The 22,034-nt window shown below is 36.6% G+C and overlaps 1 protein-coding gene across 1 annotated transcript in view; it reads left to right on the forward strand.

The window, feature by feature from the left end:
- bco1l (beta-carotene oxygenase 1, like) overlaps positions 1 to 21,722 on the forward strand; it is a 34,345-nt gene extending 12,623 nt beyond the window's left edge. The window contains exons 3-11 of the mRNA XM_028809809.2: positions 2,193 to 2,322; positions 7,058 to 7,205; positions 7,886 to 8,033; positions 8,428 to 8,651; positions 12,352 to 12,618; positions 12,916 to 13,021; positions 14,529 to 14,623; positions 16,189 to 16,300; positions 17,449 to 21,722. Of these exons, the coding sequence (XP_028665642.1) occupies positions 2,193 to 2,322; positions 7,058 to 7,205; positions 7,886 to 8,033; positions 8,428 to 8,651; positions 12,352 to 12,618; positions 12,916 to 13,021; positions 14,529 to 14,623; positions 16,189 to 16,300; positions 17,449 to 17,609 (1,391 nt within the window). The 3' untranslated portion in view covers positions 17,610 to 21,722. The remainder of the gene's footprint in view (positions 1 to 2,192; positions 2,323 to 7,057; positions 7,206 to 7,885; positions 8,034 to 8,427; positions 8,652 to 12,351; positions 12,619 to 12,915; positions 13,022 to 14,528; positions 14,624 to 16,188; positions 16,301 to 17,448) is intronic.
- Positions 21,723 to 22,034: the final 312 nt, after the last annotated feature.

The raw sequence follows: 22,034 nt of genomic DNA on the forward strand, positions 1-22,034 counted from the left end.
AGGGGTTGATGGTTTTGAGCATGGAATCTACCTGGAGAAGTACATTTTTGCTGCATGCAGAATTTGCTTTATTTTGTAAGCGTACTTTAGTAGCTTGCGCTGTGTCATAAACATACAACTGTCCATATCCTGGAGAGATTTGGTGATAAATTTGCCCATGTATTTTAAAACAGTATGGTCCGTGGTCAGGAGGTTGAGTTATCTGTGCACCCATGGAAGCAAACGCTAGAGAAGAGTTGTATTCTTAAATGCGTTCACGATAATTTTTAGCTTCTGGTGTTTGCTGTGTAAGAAGCTGTTGTAAAGACACAGGTGGCTCCCGCAAGGGTGGTAAAGCTACTTTACCGTTGTGGCAGCACCTTGAGTACTTGTTGGATGTATTACCCTCAGCGGGCCAGTATAGTGCATGACATAGAAGAGGATGAATAGGAATCGAGAATTGCCGTGTCGGCAGGACCGGTTTTGAAGTGGAAGCAGGATGAACCAGAACAGAAATATATATAAGATATATATATATATATATAGGTCACATATGTATATATGTGAGTGTGTGTGTGTGTGTGTGCGTGTGTGTGTGTGTGTGTATGTGCTTTCAGAAGTCAGCTTTTTTGTGTGAAAAAATAAAATGAATCAATTTTCTAGGTAAAGCAACACATAGCATTAAAAGTGTCCACTGAATCCAATTAGTGAATTATTAAATTGCACAGTTACACAGGAGGTAAAAATAAACACTGTGTTTCTGGCATGATTACAAAAGGGTTCCAAGCCTCATAATGTCTGAAGTGCTTGGATCTGTCGGAGTCCTAAAACTGTCCTGACTGCAGCTGGATACTTCTCAGTAAATTAGGCAGGCCACTGGTCTAGGCAATATGATAACGAGGAACAGCAGAAATCGATCATAAAAGCAGAGAGAGACAGACATTTAAAACCAAAACCATTTGACAGAGGCGCATCCTACCTTCTTCTAATGAAGAAGTCAAAGTGCAGCTTATTGAGTGGCTGTTCTACACTGGTAATCCTGTTAGACATAAAAATCATAAGACAGTGATGTAATCAGAGATGAAAAAATGTTGTTTTACAAACGTCTTTGGGAAGCTAGTCCAAAAAAATTGGAGAGACACTTTGTATTTATTTAAACTTTTCGTTATGCTTTGCACTATAGGTGCAAATTGTGGTTTCTCTGGTTGTTTTAACATTGATGTTGTGCTTTATAAGTATAAAATCCACATATAGTATAAAACTATTTTTGCCTGACATTTTTTGCAAACTTTTGTAACCCATTTAATCTAAGTCAGGGTCATGGTGAGTTGGAGTTTTTCCCAGCAGGAATTGGTGCAAGGCAGGAACCATTTCAGAACTGGTCACAAGTCCATTGCAAGACTCAATCATATAAACACCTGGTCCAATTCTGAATCAGCAATCAACCCAATTTGTGTATCTTTAGGTTTTTGGTGAAAAACAGGAATACACAGAAAAAAAAAAACCTACGCTGGCAAAGGTAGAAGCTGACAAGTGGAGAAAATACAAACTCTATAGACAACAACTTAAAATGAGGTTTGAACCCAGGATGCTGAGACATCAGCACAAGCAACTGTGTCAACATTTATTAAACATCCATTCATTTACTCAACCCACTTAATTCAGTTTTAGGGAGCCAAAGCAAAGCCTGGCAACATCTGATGCAAGACAGAAAGGCCATTAAAACACACACACGCTCACTCACAGAGACCAGTTTTGATTTACCAATTAACATTTTGAGATGTAGCAAAAAACTTGTGCAGACATGAGGTAAAACATTCCACCTCCATATAGATAGTGACCAGTGATTTGTATCAGTTAACAATAGGTGTGACTGTGAGGGACTAGCATTAACCACTTAGTCACTGTGCTGCCCATTTTTTAAACACATTACATAAAAGTGTACAATAATTCTACTTTATGGATAATGTAATGAAGTAATCACACATAACTGGTAGGATCCCAGTATCTTTTTAGTCATAGAATGAAAACTGTTAACAAAAATATACTACGATAAGATAAGTCTGCAATATATAGTATTTGGTCATTTATTACTGTAGTATTTGACTTTTTTTGTTTGAGATCTATTAATATGAGGAATAGAGTATTTATTGAGAATGAAGTATTCCAAACCAATAGCAGCTGATCTGTAAGAATCACATTCTGTTTTACAGGTGAAGTTTATTACAGAAGCAAATACCTCAGGAGTGAAACTTTTACAAAAAACATGCAGGCCAATAGAATAGTGGTATCTGAATTTGGAACCATGGCCTATCCAGATCCTTGCAAAAATATATTCTCAAAGTAAGAATTTTTTTTATCTCTGTCACTTTTTAGGTTTCTTTTTATTCCCTACTTAAATAACTTTATTTTTTTCCCTTTTGCATAGATAGTTAAGCAGTTAATTCATTTTTTGTTTCTTTGCATGTTGACTAGGCTTATTTGGGATCTTAGATTTTTATGCTTAATTTGATTGAACATTTAGAGGTACTTCATGCCTTAATGGATACTTTGATGAGTGGACTAGGGGCATGCAGGGTGACATAGGCAGTGCCTACTGAAGATGCATATTGTGATTCCAGTGCAAAAAGAAAGACCCTGCCAGGAAGTAGTAACCCCTGCAACTATATTAGATTCCCAGGCAATTCAGAACGCAAACCCTCATTTCCTTATTACGAGGCAACAGCACTAACACTGCAACACAGTGCTGCCCACTTATAAAATATCTCATAATGAAATAAAGATCTATGTAATTTGCCAGACATTAATGGGGAAATGTTACTTCACTGTTAATTGTGATTGAATGTAAAGGTAAAGTTTTGCTGGGTAGTTACAATGGATCTGTTCCCACCAAAATATCACCGCCCTCCTCAGAATTTCAACTACCCTCTTGAAGACGTTCCCTTGCACTGGACCTGCAAAGTACCTGTCTGTTCCATTGAACATAAAGCATTCAAGAAGCTGTTAAGAACACTGACTGCAAATACAATACATACTACAGTATGTTGGTGTTTATTATAAAATGAATGCAGCACCTGCACACATTATACAGATTGTTAATGATGAGAAAAGTATGAGTATGCAAATAAATTATTTGGAACCATCAAAAATAATGTAAATCATAAAAAACATACAGTATATATAATATACAGTACATATGTACATATTGTGATGGATGGCCGGAATCCTTGCCCAGCCGGGACAAACCTGTAGCAGGACCAGAGGAGAGACTGTATTCTGGGCATTACCTTCCCCGGGACACTAGAGGGTAGCTGCCCTGGCTTGCTGTACGGCCACGGGTTTGGGGCTTGAAAGCTTTACCCTGCTGGGGCCCGTGGCCACCGCCAGTGGGTGCTTGGACTTGGTTGGAGCCCTGTGTTGCACAACTTCCACCACACCTGGAAGTGCTGCTGGAAGCTAGTCAACGAGCACCTGGAGCACTTCCGGGTGCCTTATAAAATGGATCAGTAGCCACTACCCCAGAGGCCAGAATCGGGTGGAAGAGGATGAAGCTTGCGGAAGAGGAGTAGCGGTGTGTAAAGGAGGAAGGAAGAAAAGAATTTGGGGTTCTGTAGTGAAGAGCTGTGCTGGAAGGGTGGGAAGCAAGGGGAAACTCTTCCCACATCAAAAAGAAAATAAAAGTGTGTTGTACCTGCACTTGTGTCCATGCCTGTCTGTGTCTCTGTTACTTTTGATCACGTCTAACTGTTCTTGAAGAATAATAATACCTGCTATCTCACTAACAATAACTTCTCTATTCTCCACTGTAATTTGCTTTCCAGTGAAAAAAAGTTATTTTGTCTGTATTTTAGGGCTGCCCAAGTTTTGGATAATCTTTGAAATGTGTCCTGCCACAATGGATTTTGTGAGATACGTTGTAGGTCTGTAGCGATACACAATTTTTAATAAATAAAAACAGTCTACTCATACTCTGACCAGGTGCAGGTGCTCATGGAAGCATGCAAGAGCAGCTTCAGAGTGATGATAGGGAAGTTAGCACGCCATGTAATTGTGTGCAGATTCCACATTCTTGCCAATTTCCCTGTTAGTGTTTAAGGGTCCGCAATTGCACCACCTGTGCCCAAATCATCTACTAAAGGAGCCTGGACATGGATAGGGAAGAGAGTATGGAAGAAAGACAGACAAAAAAGACTGGAGGTTAAAATAAAGGAAACAAAAGTGAAAGTAAAGGCAGAATTCAAAAGGAGCCAATGCTAATGGGAGAGGAAGCACATGGTCAGGAAAGTGAAGGGAGTGCGGGGCCCGTGCTGAAAGGAGTGGATGGAGCTCATCCTCCTCTCATTCTCATCTTCTATATAGTAATGATGAGAGGGGCAAGTGAAATAAAAAATCCTGTTTGTGGATTTTAATAATGACCTTGCAAGAAGAGTGAATAGCTCTTTTTGACCAGGAATAGTTCCAAGAGTCCAATGTGTAAACTGTTGTTCGTTCAGTGCAAAAACTTGTTCATTTCACTTGTGTGAAAATAAAGTCAAGAATTTTTTTTTTAAACTTCATTACTGCATAAAAAGGAAGTGAACTGCTCATGCAGTTTTTAGATTTAAACATGAAACGCAGGACTACATTTTGAATAAATCGCTGGAAACACAAAATACATGAGCAATCAAAGAGACAGTAGAAATTTGAGTAAAAGGAGTCAATAGTACCAACTAAACCAGATTAAATGATAACATGTCAGCTTAATACTGACTTAATTAATTACCATCCTGGATTTGCAGATGCACTATAAAGAGAAGCAATTGAGGGAACTTTCCTGAGGACCTACCAGTATTGAGAAAAAACAAAAGTATAACAGAATGTTAAACCTACTGCAAGGGTTGCTGGCTGGGGTTGTAAATGATTTAAAAGAACAGTTGCATCCTTCCAGTGTCACTAGTGAGTACTTCCAATGGCAATTACAGTGTATGTGTTCTCAATCCAAACAAAGATAGAGAGAGAGAAACAAAAGACAGCTGGTCACCCCCTTTCCTGTTGCCCAAAACAACCTGGCCCACTTTCTCATGCTGACATTTTACAGTTAAGCAAACACACTGAAAGAATGTACATGTTATAAACCTGAAAACATTAAAGAACATCTTTAACACTAACTGTTATGTTATTACGTGTGTTTTGTTTTTTTGTTTAGAAGTTGTTTTTAGTTGTATTTTTATATATTTTCTGTTATGTTTATAATTATGTACTGTCACTTTAAATTTACTTATGTTTCATGTGGGTGGAACCTCAAGGGGTGGGGCCACCCTGAAATCACCATGTCCGAGCCCTCCCTCCGGTTATTTAGGTCAAAGCCAGAGGAAAGCTCAGACATGGTCCATTGAAGGTCTATAGGAGTTATTATGAGTATTGTGTTTCTTGTTTGGAATTTCTGGATTTTTTTTTTTGCTGCATTACTGGTTTACTCTTACAGATCATGTATTGGGACTTGTGTGTTGTGGATTGTCTTTTTAAGCAACTATTTTTGCTTCTTTTTGAGCCTTTGTGGCATTTTTTGCTTTTATAATAAATATTTTTTTATTTATAATGATTATTAGTTTGGTTTCTTCAACCAAAAGGTTTTACAGTTTCCTTTCTTTGAGTGGCACTTTTGATATTTGTGATATTTACGTTCATTTTTGAAGCGTCTATCCCTTGAGTCTTTTGTAGCGTGCCTGTGGGGTTAGGAGTTAAGCTTACTGAGTGAGGCCTAATCCAGGAAGGCATAGGAAGCCTGGCCTGTGAAGGCTGTTGGAGTTCTCACATCCTTTTTTTGCTATGGATTTGACACCAACTGATGGCACTAATAAGAGGGATAAAACATTTCCCCCACACAGCTCAAAGTTCTTTTCTCTGGGACTCACAGCTAAGCAAGCAAAACATTCTATTCTGTTTCACCTTCCAGCTTTCTCAGCATGCACTGCACTCCTGTTCAGCTTTACAAGACTTTGGGGTAAACCCCTATCACGTGACATCTGTCATCTGAAACATTTAATGTTTCTCATGTACAGGAATCAACAAAATAACAGGTTTAAATCCTTTCGCAGACTAACTTTCAAGGCAAGCCCCAGTTCTATTTCAGGCATTAGGGGCAGCACTACTACACAACATGGACAACAGACTACAGTTAGGTCTAGCAGCTCCTAGTTTCACAGCACCCGTGAGCCATAAGCCATACCAAGAAGACCACATTTCCTGAGAAACCCTGCAGCTGCTTCATTACTCAAAAGGCCAGCTCAGTTCTTGTTCTCCAACCCTGTGTCAACCTTGAAGTCAATTAGCTGTTTCTGAGTCCACAAAGGCCTCTCTCCTTCCCTATGAGGATGATTTGGTATTCCTAGCGGAAGCTAAGTGAGCCACCCTCTAATGTCCAGGGTGCCTCTGTCTTTAGATTTTCAGAGGCAAATCATACACATACTGTAAACAGTATACTTGCACCTGCATGAGCCCTGGCATAACAACATTAGATAATCCCTCCTAATAATTTTTTTCTCTCTTCTTCCTGTTTTGTTCCACACTTTTGTGACTGCAATCTGAATAGCCTTAGTCACTCATTTCAGTGGTAAACCAACAAAAACTTGAATTGAATGAAGCTGAGGAAGGGCTTGGTAATAGACAGTGGGAAAGATGAAAGATGTTCTGGGAGACATATTTGCACCTCAGATGGGAAACATTTCAGTATGATTAATTGGAAGTTTTGAAACCAGCATTTTTACTGTCTGCATTATAAATATTAACCACACTTAATTAAAGAGATATTTGGCAAATGCTTTACTTTGTTTGAAAGGTTGAATAGTAAACAATATGTGAACAATAATGCTTTCATAAGTAATCTGTTCATGGAAACTGTATTTCAATAAAATAATCATAATAGAGGAGAAAATAAAACGTGCCCCCTATTTTTTGTTCCAAAATAAGGCATTACACTTATTTTAACTACTTGATAACCAATTTCCTATTCTAACTTAAATATAATATGTTCTAGTGTGCTAACACAGCTATGCATCTTAACATATATATTTACTTGTGGCTATGATTTTATTTTTAGGGTATTTTCTTATATTTCACACACCATTCCCGACTTCACTGATAATTGTCTAATTAATTTCGCAAAGTATGGAAAAGATTTTTACGCTACTACAGAGACTAACTACTTCCAGAAAATTGACCCCAACAGTCTTGAAACATTACAGAAGGCAAGTACTGTGTGCTTCTCTACGGTTTGTTCAAGATATCTGAATAAGCACATTTTTCAACTTCAAGTGCAGTTGTTTTCTTTGAAACAAGTGTATTAATATGGGTTGTTCTGTTGTTTGGCATCTTCCAGAAGAACTTACTGAGCTCAGTCTTTACTGTCTTCAAGGTGGCTATTGTTAAATTCATATGCTTCATTCATGTAACCTTTTTAGTAGGAGGATGAAGCTTTCAAATAATGTAGCTCACATTGTAACTGAAACATTTTTGCTGATCTCACTTGTGAAACATTCCCATTATTAAATAAGAAAAGATAATATTTTTATATTATTTACATATTTGTACCTACGTATATTAGAAACATACTTATCATCAGTAATGATTCTGACAACTCAGTTATACTTCATTTACTTACAGCAGTACATTTGTAGCCTATACATTTCCATACTGCTTACTAAGATAGTTGTTACATACAGAATTATTTAAACATTATTCCAAAAGTTGTAAAAATCCAATACAAATAATATTTGCAAAGGATTTAATTGATTTTCTGTGAAAATCATGACTTTGATTTCCTGCATTTCCTGTAAATAAGCAGTGTAAACCTCACTTTGCATAACTTTGCTTTTGTTCCTACCTTTGTATTTATTTCATGTATTCTCATTGTTGTTGTTTTTTTCAGCTGGATTACCGAAAGTATGTTGCTGTAAACTTGGCAACATCGCATCCACATTATGATGACGAGGGGAATGCCTATAACATGGGCACCTGCATTGTTGATTTTAGAAAACCCAAATACACCATCTTCAGGATTCCTTCAACTACACCAGGTATAAAATGCCATTTACAATTTTATAATTAATAATTATCAGACTAATGCATAATGGTTAGCACTGCAAGAGCCTAATCTCTTGGTTTTAAATCCTACACTTAATAACTGTGGAATTAGCATTTTTTCTCCCTGACAGTATGGGTTTTATCAGGATACTCTGCTTTCCTCAACCCAAAGAGGTACATGTTAGGGTCTCTGAAAACTGTACATTTTCCCATGTTGGCATAATGGATTGTACTGTCCTATAATGTTGGTTCCTGCCTTATGCCTAGTGCTTCAGAGGATAGTTTGCTGCCCTAATGACTGAACATGAGAATATTATTATTATTTTATTATTTTTAATCTGCTTCCATGTAACCAAAACTGTTACTACTTTTGTTTTTATTCCCTAGAAAGTGAGATGAGAAAGACTTCATGTTTGAAGAGCCTGGATATTGTGTGCTCAATTCCCTGCCGCTCTGCACTCAGCCCAAGCTATTATCATAGCTTTGGCATGACAGACAATTACATCATTTTTATTGAGCAGCCATTCAAACTGGACATCTTGAGGCTAGCCACAGCCTACTATCGAGGAGTAAACTGGGCTAGTTGCCTCAAGTTTGATGCTGATGATATTGTAAGATTTCAAATTAAACTTCTCATTATTCACAATAAATGTAGTTTCTTATCCATCAATTTTTTGATTCAAGTTTCTCAGTTTAGGGGAAACTCATCATAGAATGTTTCTAACTTCATGCTAAACTAGAAACAATTATAGAACTCAGTCCATCTTAAACATTTCCTAAGCACTTCACAGAGATAGTATTAATTGATAAAATATGTTATAGCTACAATATTTTTCTTTCATATATTAGTAATGAGCATGGTGGCATACTGATGAGTGCTTCTCTCTCACAGATCCAAGACACTCCAGCCTGGTGAGCGTATGAATGGAGTTGCCATGTTGTTCCCATTTCTCTAGGAGTATTTGTTTGGATCTCCTGGGTTTCCATTCACATCCCAAAACATTTATACTGGGTTTATTGTTGACTCCACATCAGACTTTCAGGTGTGAGTGTGGTTGTTTATATGAGTGTGTCCTGGAGTGAACTGGTGCTTGGTCCAAAGTTACTTCTCGCCTTGTGCCAAATGCTACCAGGTTAAGTCTTTGTTACCCTAAAGCTGGGTTAGGCAGGTTAGAAAATGGATGGATTGATATGATTAATGATCCCTTATTATTTTTTTTTACATTTTAGATTTAAGCTTATAAAAAACTTTGTTTAAACTTTTCCATGTGTTGTAGAAAAAACAGCTAGGAGAAAGATAAACATTTGGGACCCCAACTGGGTTAAGTGATTGTTACTGTATGTTTGGTAAAGATCAAATTAATGTACTGCTGCTATACAGATAGAATGACAGGGATGCCTTTTTATGGTGTATCAATGAGTGGAGACAGATTTTGATTTTGAAATCTTGTCACTATGTAAAAAGAAGGCCAACATGTAGCTCTTCTTGCATTAGATCCTGCCTCTTAACATGAAATTGTGATCAAATCATGAAATACACAAAAAGTTTGCATTAACTCAAAAGAACAGTACTAGAGCAATACAATATTAATCAAATAGGTCTTACTAACTAAAGAAACAGTACATTACATATAGCTTTTTTGAGGATATGATCACTATTACACTGGTTTACTGCACACTATGAATGTAAATGACATTTTAATAATTATTCAGCTGTTAATATTAAATTAATAATGTAATACCCTAGGCCTGCTTGTTTAACTATGCACAGCAGATAAGTTACATGTAATGTAATCAATATCCCAGGCATGTTTGTTTAGCTACTCTACAAAGTTAAAGATACATGTTAAATTGGTCACTAGCAGCAACTTGAAGTGTACAAGTGAAACTTGGTACCAAAGCCCCTGGTTACAAGGGCCAGTGAACTGGATGCCACAAAATTTTATACATTGTATTATCATGAACACACACACCTACTCTACCTGGTGTTCTCCAGATCTATATTGGAGCGGTAAGCCAGCTTCATAGCCACAAGCAAGAGTCTGAAAAATATCTCTAAATGCCCACTAGATGGGAGAAAACTGACAAACCCCAGGTAGTAATGAGAGGACAAAGGCTGAATCTTATAAGTGAAAAGATTTATTGTCACTAAAATGCTCTTGGTAATAGTGAAGCTCCATGGAGCACAAATGGAAAAAGGAGTTACCTGAAATATGCAATCCTAAAGTAAACAATATCCCAATACAAAAATACAAAAACAAAAGTCAAAAAAATAGTTCGAAATCCAGAAAATTACAAAAGCACAAAGAAAATCAAAAGCTAACAATTTCACAATACCCACTGCTTTTAATGAACTGAAAGTGACTGCTTGCTTTCTCAGACTTTGTGGGGCTGAGGGCAGCCTCTTGATGGTGATAGGCAGGTGGCCTAACCTCTTGGGGAACCACCCTCAAGAAACACGGAACATAACAAAAATGGCTTAGACATATAATAGTTAAATAATATCACAAAACTAATACGAAACCGAATAATGCAAATAATTAACACCAGTAACACTGTTATCATTAACAAAAGAACCAAAAATGTTCAAAAAGGACATAAAAAAGGAATTTGAACACCAGCCAGGGGAGGAACCCTGGTTGAAAAATAAAACAGCTGTCTTCTATATGTATGGCTACAGAAAGCTTGATGTGTATAATATACCACCAGTTTCCTCTGTCAGTCAGTCTTCATCTCAATGTGGGACAATATAATTCTTGGTTGTTAGTACAGTCCAGAAGTCAGTTGTGAGTGCAAGTTTTTTTGTATGTAGCTAACCTGATTTTCAGCCTTTGGATAAATGTTTTTTCTGTGTGGCTGATGACAGTGTCTCTGGATTAAATGTGGCCTAGTTAAAGATAGTTTCTTAGCTGCTGAAGGCATAAGACTGGCAACGTCTTTTGTTCTGTTATTGTACACACTTGCTGTATGTGATTTTCTGTGACCACTAGTCATCATTTTTCCTTTCCTAGTGCTACTGTCCAATCCCACAAGCACCATGCTTGTTTTGAATGCCGTAGTGCATTGTATTGTAGATATCTTGCTTTTTCAATTATTATTATTATTAATAGTATAGTATTATGCAGTTTGCATCAGATTTAATCACTGTATTGCTCAAAATTCCTTTAATTTGAGCTGCAGTATATTTAGCACTTTTCGCTACATTTACCTTAAACTGCCTTCATGTATATATGTAAAGGATCAGCATGTTTCTGAGTAAAATTGTACTAGCCAGTGCAATACAATTTAGGAAGGCCATTAAATTTCCTAACACAAATTTTTATATAAATGTATAATTATTAGGATTATTCAGTTTAAATCCTTAAAGTGCATGTACTGTATATAACATGAGTTTATCAGTAACATCCCTATCTTCATTGCGTAATATTGACATGAAGTTGAAAAATCTTTACTAGACTTAGCAACATAAGAAAATGGGCAGATTGCTTGAGTGAATGTGCCTTGCAATGTACTGGCATCCAGAGTTCCTGTCTTGCATTACATCCTGAATTTGATTAAGTGGGATTCAAAAAAATAATTTACACTGTGTAAAAATGTGAGTTTATCCTACAATTTGATGACTCTCATATTGAATTTTCAAATATTTTGTTTATTGCTTATTGTATGTATTATTTTTGGTGGAAGCATTATTACCACTGCTAACGTACAGCTCCAAGAGACTTGGTTTGTATTCTGGCCCTTTAGAGTTAGCATGTTCACTTATGGCTGTGTTGTTTTTTTCCCCATTTACTCTAGGTTTTCCCCTACCTTTGATATATCCGAGTATGGTTGTGTGAGTGCTTCAGTGTGCCTTGGCTTATGCCTAATGCTGCCAGAATAGACAACCCTAAAGTATAATAAGTTGGGTATGCATTATGAATGAGTGGATATGCACAGAATATTTTTTATTATTATAATAAAAAAGCATCCTCTGTTAACTTATTAATTTTGCAGTATGTGGTAGTTTTCCTATAAATATGGAGCAGATGTCTAATGTTATGTATCTATGCATTTGTGCCTGCCTTGCTGCCAGGATAAGCTCCAGCTCCTTGCTCCAGTGGGTTCAGAAAATGAACGGATGAATGAATATACATACAGTACTGTATCTCTACCAAACAGTTGATTTTTGTTCACTGGTTTCCTGCGAAACATTTTGTGTTGTCAAACCAATACATGTAATGACAAAGTACTCAATAAAAAGAGTAAAAGGTGGAGAATAAAAGCAAACTTACAAAATAAAACAATATTTACTTCTTCTTATTTCTTTTACAGACATTAATTCACTTGATTGACAGGAAGACAGGGAGGCCCGTGCATACAAAGTTCTATACTGAACCACTAGTATTATATCATCACATCAATGCTTATGAAGAAGAAAATCACGTTATTTTTGATGTAATCACGTACAAGGATAACAGTCTGTATGATATGTTCTACCTGGTAAATGTACAACAGGATTCATATGACTTTGAGCAGAAGAACAAACTATCTTCAAAACCCTTCTGTCAGAGGTTTGTCGTCCCGCTGTTCTCAGAAAAGGCAAGTGTGTTAATAATTTCCTCATTGCTTTATTTTATATTTAACCTTTAAGCCATTATTTTCTTCTCTGTTTTCCTCAATCTAAGACTCATTTTCCCTGTATTAATATACATTTTAGTTTATTAGAAAATACTTGGACAACTGTCAGTTTGTTCCTGATCTAGTTGCTTTTTTACTTTTCTAAATTAACCCAAACAAATCTTATAATAGGAGCAGATGGTTTCTTCAGATGCTTTATTTTGATAATATATTTGGCTTTTAAGTTAAATAGACTTACATAAAGCTGTCATTCTTCAGGGCACAGAGATTGGCAGTAATCTGGTCCGACTAAAATCGACTACTGCAACTGCAATTAAAAAGAAAGAAGATACTGTGTTTTGCCTCCCAGAAGTGATTTGTGAAGGTACAGTATAAAACTGTTTATCCTGAAACAATAAAGAAAGCAAACAATGCCAACTGTGCAAGGAAAGATAACAGCAGGCTGTTTTATTTACATCATCATATTTAGAAAATATATCATGAATAATTATAATTTACAGTGTAGAAATCATGAAATATGCCTAGCAAATGCTACAGTATCTGGTACTCAGTTGGTCGGTAAGGTTTATTAACTTGAATTTTGTAAAATTATCATTACTTTTCAGTACTGAACTATTCAGCACCCCTACATGTTCCAGTGCATTCTTGACAAAGGGCAGATTGCTCCTATTACTGGGCACTTCTGGTTACCTCCTTACTGCTCCTTATCAGTTCGCTGTATCCTGTTGACATAGTGAACTTAACAGAAGAGAAACCATGGAATAGTTGGCACTGTAGAAAGAAAAAACATTTTTTAGCAGTCACTAAATTCCTGTTAAATGTTTAATAAAAGACAACTTATTATTTTCCTTTGTTAACTGCTTTTTCTTTGAATATGGCTACAATAAAACTTTGCTCCTCAAAATAAATAAATAAATAATAGATATGACATGGATTCTTCACTTGCTCTTCCACAATTTCCTCTGTAGTTTGTCTTTGATTCCCCAAGAAGTTCTTTTCATGTACCTTTTTCAGCTTGTTTCAACTTAACATCGAATTTCTCATCTTGAATCAATTTCTTAATATGAGGTCTTAACAAAAATTCTATCTTTGATCTTGGCATCAGTAAATTCAGGATATTTCTTTCTTACGTATGTGAATCCAAGTCTGTTTTGATCAATTGCTGTAACAAAATTCTTCAGAACTCCAAGCTTAATGTATAAAGTTATAAAATGTTTAGAAAAAGCAAAAAACAAAATATTCAATCCTGAATGTAACTTAAAAAAAAAACTATACACCTTAATAGATATGTATGTACAAAATAAATGGCCTAAAAAAGACATACTGTAACTCAAAAAATATGGATGATAGAAAAATTCTCAGTATACATATTTCTGAAGTCATCATTAAAAGTTCCCCTGAGTTCCCCATCCATCCATTATCCAACCCGCTATATCCTAACTACAGGGTCACAGGGGTCTGCAGGAGCCAATCCCAGCCAACACAGGGTGCAAGGCAGGAAAGGAAACCCCGGGCAGGGCGCCAGCCCACCACTGGGCATACACACACACACACACACACACACCAAACACAATTAGGATCGCCAATCCACCTAACCTGCATGTCTTTGGACTGTGGGAGGAAACCGGAGCACCCGGAGGAAACCCACGCAGACACAGGGAGAACATGCAAACCCCACGCAGGAAGGACCTGGGAAGCGAACCTGAGTCTCCTAACTGCGAGGCAGCAGCGCTACCCACTGCGTCACCGTGCCACCCCCTGAGTTATTCTGTGACAAAATCTTTGTTTTTCAGTGCAATTGCTGCAGTGATCCTTTAAGTTTTCATAAGCCAAATATGACTGTTTATGGATGCTTCTTTGCATTTTAACAGGAGTGGAGCTACCCAGAATTAACTATGATTACAATGGGAAAAAATACAGATACTTCTATTGCACAAGAGTAGAGTGGAGGCCGGTTCCAACAAAGGCAAGAATATTTTCTGTTATTGGTTTCAAGACATAAGAACTTAAATTGAATTTGATTAAATTGTCTGAAAGATTTTATATTTTAATCTTTTTAAATACTGCACCTCTGTATTGGCATATGCACTTAGTTATTGTTATTAGGATACAGAGTAGTTGCTTTCTACCTGCAGTTTATTAATCTGTAATCAGTATTTTCATTATGGCAAAGTATCCAGTTACTTTACATGTAGTGATGTCTAATTATGTCCCAGTTCTGAAGTTTCTTATTTATCTAAAGTGCCTGAGAAAATGTTTGCTCTGCAGCTTTAATCTTTTTTTAGACACTATAATGTGTTATACAGAGTGTTCCCATCTTTTTCTGAGCATTCCTTATGGCAGGATGTCTTTATGCCTTCTCATTTTATTAGCTCTAAATGCTGCTTTGATTCTGTTGATCATGACAGTTACTTCAGTGCCTGGTAGATCATGGATGTTTCTGATAGATTTTTGGAGTGTTTTTCATTTTACTATGTAAGATGGGTGTAACTGTGATATTTTGCCCTAACAAAACAAAAATCATACTTTTGCCTTTTGTCTTCTGGAGGTCCTTAGGGGTCACAGTTCTTGAACTGATCCAATTTTTTATCTGTTTGTTACCATTTGGGCAAAATCTTAAGTGTTGGTTCACTGCTATGTTGATGACACACTGATTTATATTAAGTCTTCCCCCAGTGCTCATAGAACACGGTCTCAAGACACTCAATGCTTAGATGACATTCAGAGGTAGATAAGTGACACCTGCAGTTGAACAGCAATGATTCTGAAGTAATTTCACATGGATACTCATTGCCAGATAAAAAATATGTCAATTATCTATGTTACTATTAGTGGAAATTCAATTCCTTTGTCTTGTATAGAAGATGGTTTACACTGTCATATTCTATCTATTGTTAAGTCTGTTTTTGCAGGTTTGCATGATACTGACTGCCTATGAAAAAGAGAGGATTTATTTTCCGGACCCTTTATTTTCTATACATGTATTAAAGCTACTGCCATTGTATGTCTCTAGAGCCTACTCAAAACACACAAACCTGTAGCTTCTCTCTGGTCCGGGTAATCTGCCACCTTGGTCGTTACAGTGAAGAACCTGTGCACTATGGGGGGGGCTGCGCTTTATGCTCTGCAAATCTCTACATATGGAAAAGAAGGTTCCACAGTCTGTTAGAGTACCCATAAAATTGGTTACGTTTAAAAGAACACATCTTTATCACTGTTCATTTGTCAATTCATGGCGAATGATAAATATTCTTAGACCTTAGACCTTTAATTTTTATTAATATCTTGAGTTTGTTTTTTTCATGTTTTTACTATTTTCTTTATTGTTTTTTTATAAATTTATTTATTGTGAGACAAATTTGGGTACAGTAACTTATTTCTTCAAGTGTACAATATGAATAAAATGTATTATTATTATTATAGTTGCAGTCGTAATATTTTTTCCCCGTTTTGCTGTTTGGTGAAACACTAAATTAAGTATTTTTGTTTGACTCACTGATCACTCTGGTTCTTTGTGTTTTATTATTATAGATCGCAAAAGTGGATGCAATGACAAAACAGATTGTTGAATGGTCTGAAGACGACTGCTGGCCAGCAGAGCCAGTTTTTGTACCTGCACCAGACGCAAAAGAAGAAGATGATGGTATGTTGTTAGGTAGATGAAGGAGGATAAAGCATACCTCATATTTGTATGTATAGTATAGAGTAATAATTTTATTTATGTCTAGTTTTAAGTCATGAATGTACTAAATACACTCTTAAATCTACCTTAGTCTGTCTATAAAGTTTTACAAAAAGGGCTTAAAGGGCAAATGACCTATTTCTGTATTTACAATCTTTCCTTTTGTGACAAGTCAATTTTGTCAGATAGGTTCATTGTAATTAATTGAAAACACTGAACAGAAGATCAGATTTATACATTGTCACATAGCATAAAATGCATTCCTTTTCAGGAGTGTACTTACATCATCACAATATATTATTATTTAATATTTGGTTTTTGTAATCTACTGATAACACAAAGATAGCAGTTGGGTTTGAGTTTTTCTGCGTGGTACTCTGTACTCTGAATGTATTAAGCCAGTTTGAGAATATAGTGTGTAACAAGGCGCTATATATGCCCCCGACCCGACACAGATTCACACTGGAGGCACACGTATAAAATAAATAAACTTTTTATTTTCTTCACCTGTGGGGCGTGTCTTCCCCGTAATCCCCACAGGCACAACACAGTCCCAAAAGCACCAAGTACACCACACACTTTTTCTCCTGCACCACCACTCCTCCCAGGCAACCTCGTCCTCCTCCATCCGACTCTGGCCGCTGAGTGGTGGTTGCTGGCTCCTTTTATTGGGCACCCAGGAGTGCTCCAGGTGCTTGATTGCCAACATCCGCCTGCACTCTTCGGGGTATGGCGAATATGCTGCCCAGACGTGCTCAGGAGTCCCAGCTGCAGCACCCCCTGGTGGCGCCTGCAGAACCCAACAGGGCTGCACAAAACTCCAACCCCCATGAAGCCCTGGGGGAGTCTGAGGCACCACTGCAACCCATGGAGGCTGCCATCTAGTGTCCAGGGGGAGATGCTGGGTTGCCCATCCTTGCTTCCCCGGAAGATATGCTGCAGGGGCATCCAGTCTGGGCATGGGCCCCGGCTGCCTGCCACAAGTGCTGTGTTCACAGTTGAATCATTTCAATGTTTTACATATGAGCAGTACATTTTATTTTCACATATTTATTTATATAGTGTTTAATGACTCTTCAAATGGAAAGTTTGTGATTTTTTTTTTTCAGGTATTATTTTGTCCTCAATTGTTTCTTCAAACCCAAGTAAACCTCCATTCATGCTAATCCTTAACGCAAAGACTTTCCAAGAAATCGCTAGAGCTTCCATTAATGCTGATGTCCATCTGGATTTACATGGCATTTTTATTCCCAGGAATTCTTCAGGCTGATGACGCCCTCTTGTGGGTCATTTCAGAAATTCTGTGCAGAAATGCTGTACTTTACTCAGGTATAACCATGAAAATGAATATGGAGAGAACAAGGATTGATTATTTATTTATTTGGATTCCTTGATTTTCTGTTTTTTGTCTAAATCTGAAACTTTGTCAAAGTTTTTTAGTAGTTATTAAGAATGGCATGATCTTCACCAGAGTTCATAAAATGAAATGATGAGGTTGACTGGATGGCAGACTCCCTCATCTCGCACTTTGTCACACCGGCTGAGGTTTAAGATGCCAGGCAGTTGGGTAAAGAGACCTGGTTACCTTAAGGAAACGACATACAAACATGGGAAAGTGTGGATTTTTTGACAGCAGGATTTCAAATTTTTTCCTTCTATTTTTCTTTACAGAGTTTATTTGCTTTGTAAGCTTTTGTTTCAAGAAATTAGTTATTCTTATGTAAATTAGGTAAAATCTTTAAATTTGTCATTTATAATACAGAGTGCAAGATGATTTGCTCTTTAAAAATCCAAATTTATCATAAATGTTTTATTATTATAATATACAAATTAGCAATTCAGAAAGCCAAATGTTTTTTTCTATTGCTTAAAGCAATTACAGAAATGTATTTTTAAGAATATTAATTTATTGAAATTAGCAACAGAGAAAATATATAATATGCATATATAATGTTTATATGTTTGCAGTCTTTTAGGAATGAATGCTTTTCAACTTGAGATCAGGACACAACTTAAATAAGGATCAGGCTTAATGATCATATTCTAATTTTAAGTACTATATAATATGCCTATGTGAACTGAAGATAAAAAGCGGCTTATATTCTAAAAGAAAATACACAAATTAAAAAAACGTAAGTCGCAAAGATTATATATTCAATGAATATAGTCCAAACTACATCTTGGTTTTTAGTGAGAAGATTCAAAATCTGCATCTGCTCACTAATTGCTCCACCTTGAAGAATATTCTCACATACAAATTACTATTTCTTAGTGCCACTGGCTTCCTTTTCTACTAATATGATGTATATTGCACCCTTGCTGCTGAAATTAAAACTGTGAAGACTTTGTATAAGCCTTGTATTATGTACAATGTTTGTTTCTTTAGTGTATCAGTTAGTAAATACAGTATATAACATACAAATACATAAAAATATCCTGAGGGTGTTGAGGTCTTGCTGTTGTCAAATGAAGAGACACTGAAAAGCTGTGATGGGATGAATGGTCTCCTCGTATGTTTAATGATTGTCTACATGTTATGGCAGTGTTTGTACAGATGACACAAGCTCAAGGCATTGTCACATTATTCCAGCGATTTTCAGTCGCAGATTTCATTTGCATAATCTTTGCAAGTCAAAGGCAGTCATTACACGCAGTTGTGTAGCCTGATATACCCAGCAGCTCAATCCAACCAATCTGAAACTTGTCCTTGATCTAAAAAGTCGGATTTTGTCATAAGTCATAGGGGTGAGCTCTGTGTGTGTGAGAGCTGAGAAACAATGAGCCAGAAGTACAAAACATCTAATGCAGCGATGAGAATTAAGGAATGGGAGTGTTATGTACCTCACATACAGAAGACAAGCTTGTTGCCTGATGTGTCATGTTTTGCATGCCATGACAGAATGGAAAAAATAAAAAAAAATGCGGAGATTGTTGCTGAACTTGCCATACCTGTAATGCATTCATACAGCATCAGCTCTGTCAGTCAGACCATCATTAACTGTCAGAAAAAGGGGAGAGCTTGTTATACTTTGGAAATGTGAAACTGTGCCATAAAGTTGTCACACAATCATGTAATTTGTCATACTCAGAGATTTTGTAGTCATGTAATCTGATGAGATCAACAACTACAGTTGTCAACTCCTCTCCAACTTGAAGCTGTGTAGTGTGCCTCCAGCTTCATTTAACAAAAGCTTTCACAAACAAACTGAAAGTCGCATGAAAAGTCACTCCAGTGAAAGAATTCATACCTCTTTCTCTTCAGTCTTAGAAACATTTTGAGAGACACAGCTGTATTTTTCATATACTGTACCTCCATGCTTTGTTCTTGTAATATATAAAAACCTAAGAGCATCATTTGCTACGATAAACAGTAAAAGCATATTGATCAACCTACCTCTAAAGTTTTCGCTTTTCTTTACATGTTTAAATTGACATAATACCTCAACAGATGTAACTATATGGTTTTCTAAAAAAAATATTTATGTGTAAATACAAAGTAAGCTTATTAACATATTTTCAGGTGTGTAAAAGAATCTGGATTTTTATAACATTTTAATATTTAAATAGATTTTTACCAACAAACTTTAAATACAGTACAGTAATCCCTCCTCCATCGCGGGGGATGCGTTCCAGAGCCACCCGCGAAATAAGAAAATCCGCGAAGTAGAAACCATATGTTTATATGGTTATTTTTATATTGTCATGCTTGGGTCACAGATTTGCGCAGAAACACAGGAGGTTGTAGAGAGACAGGAACATTATTCAAACACTGCAAACAAACATTTGTCTCTTTTTCAAAAGTTTAAACTGTGCTCCATGACAAGACAGAGATGACAGTTCAGTATCACAATTAAAAGAATGCAAACATATCTTCCTCTTCAAAGGAGTGCGTGTCAGGAGCAGTGACTGTCACAGAGATAGAGAAAAGCAAACAAATCAATAGGGCTGTTTGGCTTTTAAGTATGCGAAGCACCGCAGCACAAAGCTGTTGAAGGCGGCAGCTCACACCCCCTCCGTCAGGAGCAGACAGAGAGAGAGAGAGAGAGAGAGATAGAGAGAGACAGAGTTTGTTTTTCAATCAAAAATCAATACGTGCCCTTCGAGCTTATAAGTATGCGAAGCTCCGTGCAGCATGTCGTTTCAGGAAGCAGCTGCACAAAAGATAGCAACGTGAAGATAATCTTTCAGCATTTTTAGACGAGCATCCGTATCGTCTAGGTGTGCGAACAGCCCCCCTGCTCAATCCCCCTACGTCAGGATCAGAGAAAGTCAGCGCAAGAGAGAGAGAAAAGTAAGCTGGGTAGCTTCTCAGCCATCTGCCAATAGCGTCCCTTGTATGAAATCAACTGGGCAAACCAACTGAGGAAGCATGTACCAGAAATTAAAAGACCCATTGTCCGCAGAAATCTGTGAACCAGCAAAAAATCTGCGATATATATTTAAATATGCTTACATATAAAATCCGCGATGGAGTGAAGCCGCGAAAGGCGAAGTGCGATATAGCGAGGGATTACTGTATATTACAGCAATCATTACATAACTAATAAAATATATGTAATAGAAATATTATGTAAACTGTACTATAAAAAGTAAACAATAATGTAACATAACATTCTTGGCAGCATCAGATAAAAAAAGAAACCAACTCTGGACCATCACAAAGTCACCTACACACTCACACATGTTAGGGATGTAGGAGGAAACAGGAGAAAAAACAATGGAGGCACTGGGGAATCTGCTCATGTCCTACAACTATACACCAAGCTTTTGCAGGATTTGAGTCTGCAGACAGTATAACTATAACTATAAGTATAACTAATCACACACCAATTATAAATGAATCAAAGCTGTTGGTGGGTTTGTGGACATTGGTGGATAGGCTGTAAACTGTAGGCCTTTGTGAACTCATTTAAATGTTTATCACTCCTTTGTCACTGTAATTAAGTTTGTAAAAGCAGTGCATTATGCATTAATCAAAAAATTATAAAGATTTGGTATAAATATTTGATTATTACTTGAATGTGGCATATGACGTAAACATAAAACTGTTAATTTAAAGTACATACCGTTCAACTTCTACTGTTTATGAAGACACAGGCAGCGTAGCCTAGTGGAACAAAGCATTCCACGTAAATTATAAACCTGCATTACTCCAGTTTTAGAAATATGGAAATAATTGTACTTTTCTCATGTGATTTGTAAGTTACAGTTTTAAAAAAGTGTCAGGTAAATAAAATAATATTGACATGGATGGTATGTTTTTATCTACAAAATGTAAGAACACTATACCTAAAAGATGGGCAGTCTGCTTATTTGCTATAGCGCCTTTTAATAACAATTATGTACGATATGTGCCTTACAAAATAAAGAATACTATGTTAAATCTCCTTGGCACAAGTGTGTTTTTTTTTAATAATCATCTGTCCTTTCATACATATGTTGATATTTTGTCATTACCTTTTGCCTCCCTGTATAATTTTTAGAAAAGCATTCATACAGTTACCTTGGCATGGTGCATAGGATTGTGTACTTCGATGATTCATATGTTTTCTGTGTGGGGCTGTGTGTTCCCAATACTATTATCAATGGCAAACTGATCTGTGAGGAAAGAATAGGTAAGGAACAATCCAAAAGCTACTGTAAATACAGGAGCTCCCATGATGCAAAATAAATTAAAGTGAAACTTGCCAGGAAC

This window comes from Erpetoichthys calabaricus, chromosome 9 (assembly GCF_900747795.2).
Source record: "Erpetoichthys calabaricus chromosome 9, fErpCal1.3, whole genome shotgun sequence".
Classification (NCBI taxonomy): domain Eukaryota; kingdom Metazoa; phylum Chordata; class Cladistia; order Polypteriformes; family Polypteridae; genus Erpetoichthys; species Erpetoichthys calabaricus.